This window comes from Triturus cristatus, chromosome 3_1, assembly GCF_964204655.1.
Source record: "Triturus cristatus chromosome 3_1, aTriCri1.1, whole genome shotgun sequence".
In the NCBI taxonomy this organism is placed as follows: Eukaryota; Metazoa; Chordata; class Amphibia; order Caudata; family Salamandridae; genus Triturus; species Triturus cristatus.
The window spans coordinates 878,655,277-878,662,745 of NC_140583.1; the positions used below are offsets into that span (position 1 = coordinate 878,655,277).

General features: G+C 39.8%; 1 protein-coding gene across 1 annotated transcript in view; it reads right to left on the minus strand.

The window, feature by feature from the left end:
* CERS6 (ceramide synthase 6) overlaps positions 1–5,372 on the minus strand; it is a 513,016-nt gene extending 507,644 nt beyond the window's left edge. The window contains exons 1-2 of the mRNA XM_085646218.1: positions 5,354–5,372; positions 4,540–4,667 (exon numbers count right to left, since the gene is read on the minus strand). Of these exons, the coding sequence (XP_085502344.1) occupies positions 4,540–4,667; positions 5,354–5,372 (147 nt within the window). The remainder of the gene's footprint in view (positions 1–4,539; positions 4,668–5,353) is intronic.
* Positions 5,373–7,469: the final 2,097 nt, after the last annotated feature.

The window sequence follows — 7,469 nt, forward strand, 5'->3', positions numbered from 1 at the left end:
ATCAGCAGGGATATATGCCTTCTACAAGTGTCTCACATGTAGCCATGGATGTTAGGCGGTTCAGGGTTCATCCCAGTCCAATCCTGTGATGGGTAATTTTTTGGGCACTTCACATGGGCTTCTCCTCATAGGATTCCTCAGTAAAAAGAAGGCGTAGGTAGCTTCTAATAAATGAAGTGTTAAAAGGTACTACAACCACGATAGTTGTGGTGTATGCACCCAATGTTGGGTTAGAGTACTTCCTCATGCTCATATTTTTTTTTATATTTAATTTATAAGAATCTCCGACCTACAGCTGTGTGACACTAGTGGCGGGAGGAGACTGAAATTTAAACAACATACATAACATAACATGTGTACTTTTAAAGTGCATGTTCACCCAGAAGGGTATCTTGGTAATGAAATAACGGATGTTTCTGAAACCAAACTCAATGTTACTCATAGATCTCTGAAGGATAAAAGGCTGAGTGGACCTGTTGGGATTCGGACCTGGACCATGATGTCAAACAAAGATCCCTGCATAGATAAATTAGTCCACTGGGTAACCAAAACCCAGCTAAATCCATAATTTAGTTATGGAGGAAAATAAAGGCAAATCAGAGCAAAGTTTGGGGACACAGTAGCCCCAGCAAGATTGGGAGTCCACTGCCTAGTGAAGGATGACCTGTGACATGCCTGAAGGACATTCCAACTCAAGCAGGTTGATTAATGCTACTTCATGGCATACCATAAAGCCTACTCTGCTGTAAAGTCTGTATGATTCTTCCAGAAGTCAAAGCAATCAATAGATGGGGTGGGCCATCAGGTTTTATCCCTCTTAAAAAAACTCTCCAGTGATATGTAAGACAAAGCTAGATCAGCCAATGAGGCACTAGGGCTCACTGGGGCAAATGAATGATGCGGAGATTAAAAATCCAGGGTCGAAAACAGCAATAGCCGAGCAGTGCATGGAATTTTCTTTAAGACTATAGGTAAAATTAACAAATGATGGGAGCATGCTTAAAGAAATCAGAAGATAAGGGTGAAATTGGTATGGTAGAAACTGAGCCAAAACTCAACATAAACATCTACATTCATCACAGATGGAGTGTAACAAAGTATTTTCTTCTCAACTCAAACTTTAACATCTTAATAAAGTGGAACATCCCTTAGGGAGATTGAACAAAACATTCTTTGCAGGGACACCAAAGCTGTGAGTCTTTTAGCAAAAATCATATTGGCACAAAACTAGAAAACATGGAGAAGGTGAAATGGCTCCATCAATACAATCTGTACATGGCTGATGCTCAGTCTACTATGACCTTTCCCATTAAAGAGACCATAGAACATCTTTCTTAATCTCACATTGACCTACTGGAACAATGTGGGGCAACAGAAGAGTTAGTCATGGCAATCAAAATCTTCATATCACTAAAGCACCAGGGGCTGAAGTCTGAATGCTATTGATTTATAGAATTGCCTTGCAACTAGCGAGACTGCCTTGCCACTCTTTACTGCTATATCTTAGAGTCTTCAAAAGTACAATAAGAACCTGAAGGAGTGCAGATCTTATCCATCTGTCTCCTAACTAAATGTAGACATACAGATTTTTACAAAACATCCTAGCAACAGGTCTTGTTGGGTTGGTGGCCCTCGGATACACCCACATAACCACGCTTCATTCACAAAGGTGAGGTAACCAACAGCATCAAAAAAGTGGTGTACCTGATAAAAGCAGCTCATAACCTAAATGGATAAATGCTTCTCTCGATTGATGCTGAAACATCTGTTGATTGGATTGGGTGGGGATATTTAAGACAAGCCAGGTGTTTTGGTCCCACTTTCATGTGTATGATTTAAGTGACTTATGTAGAGCCTAGAGGGACTATTAAGAGTAAAAGTTTAGAATCCCACAAAGTGGTCATTAAAATTAGAAGGAGGCAGGTGTGTAACTTGGCACTGCTCTTTGCCCTGTATGTAGTGAAACACACCTGGAGGATTGCCAGTAGTGAGGCTATTCAGGCATCTGTTTGAGTGCGAGTGTATTTCGTTTGGCACTATTCATTGATGATATTCTAGTTTCCTTTTCACAATCTTCCATATCTCTTCCTGCTCTACTGAATAAATTAGAGTGCTTTGACCTGGTATCTGGCTACATGAAAATAAGTCAGAAGCTATTGCTATTACTGTAATCCTACATATATATCTCCTTCGAGAAATTTTCCCTTCAAGTGGGGCCTAACTTTTAGCTTAGACAGGATAACCCCAAATGAATGTGGAGGGAATAGAGCTTTGGCATTACGTAGACTAAGGTCAAACTATGTAATGAATTGCAGACAAAGATTCCCCTAGGGCTTAACAGGGATGAAGAACTAGATGTGCATTTGAGAATATGTGTACAGGACAGGTCCTTTTCAGAACCAATAAGTACTCATTGGAGTTATTAAAGAGGGGGGCAGATGTAGTTCTTATCTTTTTTATTATATTTTCACATAGTGGCTTTTACGTTTCATCTTAGTACCAATGTAAGCCAATAAACCAATTATGAATATATTGGACCTTAAGATTCAAAGAAGTGAACTGAGCATGCTATGCTTGTAGGACCCCACATCCTTGATTGTGATCGACTAATTCTTGAAATAGGGACCCTGAACATACAATGATGGATGTTTAAGTTCCAATACTACAATTTATTTTCCATGGAAAACCTAGGAAATATTGCAATCACAGGATGCATCAAGATTAGTCCAATATGGCCTAATGAATTAATTATGTATATATAATAGGAAGCACCGAGTATACAATGCACAGTAATTTATAGATTCATCAATGGACTTGGATTTTGGATTCACATGCATTTGATAGAATTGGTTTGGTTTACATTGCAGCAATAATAATGTGGTGTTCACATTATGAACATGGAACACTGACTAGTCCAATCTGACTGACGCAATGATTAATATTGTGCAGCTTATTGAGAACCTCTTTTGGTTTATGTTTCACAAGCACTTAAGAGCAATAGAGTGGATTTACACTAGACAGTGATACAAGCTTGTTAGCGAAACGTATCTGTTTGCTACTGGTGAATACAGAAGCACTTTATATTTCCAAGGAGCGCCCATTTAAAAGTTTATTGATCCGGAACCAATAACCCATGAGGGGTGGAGCACTGAAAGCCAGTTGAGCCCCCGGCATGTTTGTGTGGTGAGACACGAAAATGAAGCACTCACTAAGGATTGTGGGTAAGCCTTTACTGCAACAAGACAAGTTTCAGGCACAGGCGAGGCCTTGTTCACATGTACAGATTATAGACAGACAGTAACAAAACTATAAACATAGAAAAACACTTACAACCTGCGGTTCGCCACTGTGAGTGAAAGCGGCACCATTTTTTGAAGGAACACTCAGAAGTACAATGCGTGTGGATTACCGATGTACCTGCCAACCCTGACATCTGTAAACGTGCCAAGGTAATAATGCGACACCCGGCTAAAGTGGCAAACGAGAAAGGAGACCAGAAGGCGAGAGACATGTCGCTAAGATAATCATATGTGACAAATACCGCTCGGCACAGACATTGGGTAAGGGAGATACATGCAGTGCATTCCAAGTGGTAAACCTTGCACACCTGCCATTATGTGGGGGGCGCTGCCTATACCCACATAAAAAAAAAATCGCTGATGTCTACGCCGCCAGTGTAGCAATGTTACTCAGCCTACGAGGAGAATTCTGGGTATCAGAGTCCCTCAGTGTAGGGAGATGCATCACTTGGATGACATTGAGACGTGAGATTCATGCAGTACACCCCTGGTGGTAAATCGTGCACAACTGCTGTGAATGAAACAGCGTTGCCATTGTCCTCATTAAAAAACAGTGCTAGCATTACACTCTTGACTAGCCTGGGAGGTGAATTATGGGTATCCTAGTCCCTTAATATATGGAACTGTGTCACTCGAGAAACATTGTGTCTATGGCATGAATGTAATGAACTATGCCCTAAATGACCAATTTGGGCAGGATTTGATTCACCTGTGCACTTCCTACTACCACGTTACACTCTTTGCGTTCACATTTTCCCCTCTCGACCTTTTATCATGGAAAGGTACAAACAAAGCACTCAATGCATGCTGCTCCCGGTTCGTGCCATATCAGGCTAGACAGTAATGCAATCCACACCAGGTATCGAAGACCTTTAAACACAGCATTAGCCTATTTTCTTTTAGATATGACACCATCTCAGATAAAATGCATAGAAGTTTTGCTCTTAAACTGCAGAGTGTCACTTTAGCAGTAGTTGAGGCGAAGTGTTTTCTGTATTTTTTTCTTTGGAAACTCTTTGTATCATGAGTGCCATGTTATGGTTGTACACACAGTTGCTTAACAGCCACAATATCAAATCCCTGGCACAGGTGAACATATCTACTGGGTGGATTAGAATTCGAATCTATAGACTTTGAAATGTTCCATAAATCATAAAAGGTATTTTCAAGATGAATCTGTCTCGGAATGGTACCTTAGTGTGCCGTACTGACAAATCAAAAACGCTGTTTTATGACATACCTTGGTGATGGCTGTGAAGACCTTTTCCAGAATAGCATTATGTTGAGCTTTCTGCGGTCCACTGGCCTGTATCTTCAAGCCCAAAGCACATGGTTTGGCAATGAACCTAGAAGACAAAAAACAGATGCCTTTATTGGCACAAAGAGACCCTTTCAAAATTCCTCACGTATTTTTCATATGATAAGATTGAACACAGGCAAGAAGTCACCAATAACAATTTCTTCAAAGTTAGTAAAATATGATAAACAGTTCTACGTAGCTGATTTTGCCATGAAATTAGCCAACAAGAACTTTCATAAAAACACTTGAGGCACAATTTACGCAAGAGAGTGAGTGGGAAATGAAGGGATCCTACAATTGATTGTTAGTGGAGGAGGATGAGCTAAAGGGTGATGACAAGAGAGCTGAAACAAAGCATGTTTCCTGAAACTTTGGATGTTATTGGGTATTACTGTAGGATAGGCAAATTAAAGATACAGGAAAATATTTTAGGGGTGAAATAAGAAGAAGTAAGGCAGATTTGGTCATTATAACAGAAAGTGAAATAAGTGCAGCCCACAGCTAAGTAGAGGTAGCTGCCACCTTTGAACTTGCCATGAGATGCATGACTCCGAAGCATTAGGGAATAGAGAATAATACGCCGCTATATTTGTGACTGCGTTGGTCATGAAATACATAAGGGTAACCTGGATCTGTGGGGCCCACTGCACTCGATTATGAAATAGGAGAGACCCATTTTCATGTTTTTCCTTATGGCCTATAGTCCCCTTCCTAATCCACTGGATATAAGCGTAGACATTGCTGCTCCCTTTACCAGCACATGCTCTAGCCATGGAGTCAGAGCACCAGCACAGTCTATCAATGTTGTGGACTGAAATAGTTAGAAAGAAGGAAAGGCACGAAATCCAATGAAGATTAATACCTCTGAATCATCCATAGTTCAAAAGAAGAGGAGACTTAAGAGTCAATGAAGTTTGATACCTCTCAGTCAATCCAGAAATCTCTAGCTGTCAACTACATGGATTCTTATATTGATCCAGAAACAAAATTACAGTTTACCAAGCAGGATGTTGAGGAGAAGGAACGAGACATGTCAATAAACGAAGGAGATCTAAGAAGTAAATTACAAGGAAAGAAGGCAAAGTAGAGGAGGGGAGTACAGTAATTTCAATGAGGAGAAATTTGAAAGTAGATTTCAATTATATATAGATATATATATATGCTTTTCCTTAAGAAACAAACAGGTCGTGCTGATAACCAAAACTTTGTTCTTCTCCTGCTGAATGTGCTTGCAGCGCTCCTTTCAATTTAGTAAAAGGTGCACAAAAACAGTACGCAAAGTCGTGCTTCAACAGTAAAATTTCAATCAAGAAAATATGAGAAATTATTTTCAAAATGCTGAAGACTGGGTGAGTAAAAATACTGCGGAAGATAGCCTCACATCCAAAAAGACAAGAAGTGGGTGAATTCTATCTGCAGTAAAAAAAACTGGCGAGAATGTTAAACTTTGCATTGCTAATTACAGCATTACAATCCAGAGGTGGAAGGAGCATTTGTTGAACGCAGAATATCATAGTGCAAAGACCATCAGACATAAATATTGTTGACAAAAATATACCTCCTTCAAGATACTAATAGAAGATCTACACCCAATGGGATAATATTTAGTAAATTATATTTTGGACATGATATTTACGCCAGACGAAATTTCTGACTATGATATTCTGACGTACAATACTGTTTTAAGCAGTGGGTAGTTTACTGGCTTCAGTATACCTGACAGGGAGGAGAATCCAGGTCAAGCGAGACACATTCAATCATAGGTCCTGGACATGGAGTGTTATTTTTTGGCAGCACAAATTCAGTTTGTAGCTAGTTGGTTCTTGGATGTAGGAGATTGATGGAAGGTTGCAGGTCATACATAGAAATGGTAGAAATGCTATTCACAGAAAGCCCATGGACCGGGAATGAATGTTATGATACAGCTATTGTATAAAATCTGGACGGTGTTGTTGAGAGTGCAGGGGGTTAAGACACCATTTGCTCCACAAGACATACCACCCCACCCCACTGGGTGCTAACTGAATTTCTGAAAGATATCAAAATATATGGATATTGTGACAATTAATATTGCCTAACCATGAGAAATCTGTACAGGGTAGAATCATTTGTAATGTCTAATGAGGCACATCAGTCTTACTCTATCCCCCTACTGAATTTCCCAGTACGGCAGCTATTACCTTGTACAAAGCTTCATTCACGCCAGCTCCCTTGTAAACTCTATTCACACGGATACATGTGTTTATGTGCTAAGGAGCCATTACATCATTGTGCAGGGCTGTTAGATGTGATGGAACTACCAGCTAGGAACAATCGGGTACCCGAAAGATACTCTTACAGAGCGGCATGGGACAGAACATTGAAATTAGTACAAAAAGCTTAAAGCATTGACATATTCCATATAATACATTTCAATATAAACAGTTCATATAGGACCTCTCAAACTATGCAGAAAATTAACAGTGAAAAGCAAGAAAGTTGCCCTATATCTTGCACTGACGTAACTTCCTGTATACGCTTGACATGGAGCTGTGAGAAAAGAATGCAATTCTGTGCAACATTGATAGATGTAAATAACATACTGGCATGGTTAGCAATTGTCTCTGAAACAAGGCTTCTTAGGGATAACACATTTCAAGATCAAAAGTAAGATCATATATGAGTAACTGAATCGAGCAAAAAGAAGGACATCGATACATTGGCTAAAGTGCAATGTGCCAGAGATAAAGGACTGGAGTTTGGATATAGAGTATATGCTGGCTGAGCAGTTGCACATGACAGTGTCACACATGGATACTAAGCTCGCTGAAGAATTAATAGACTGACAATCATTCTTGAATGTCTTAAGACATTCACTTCACAAACTACCA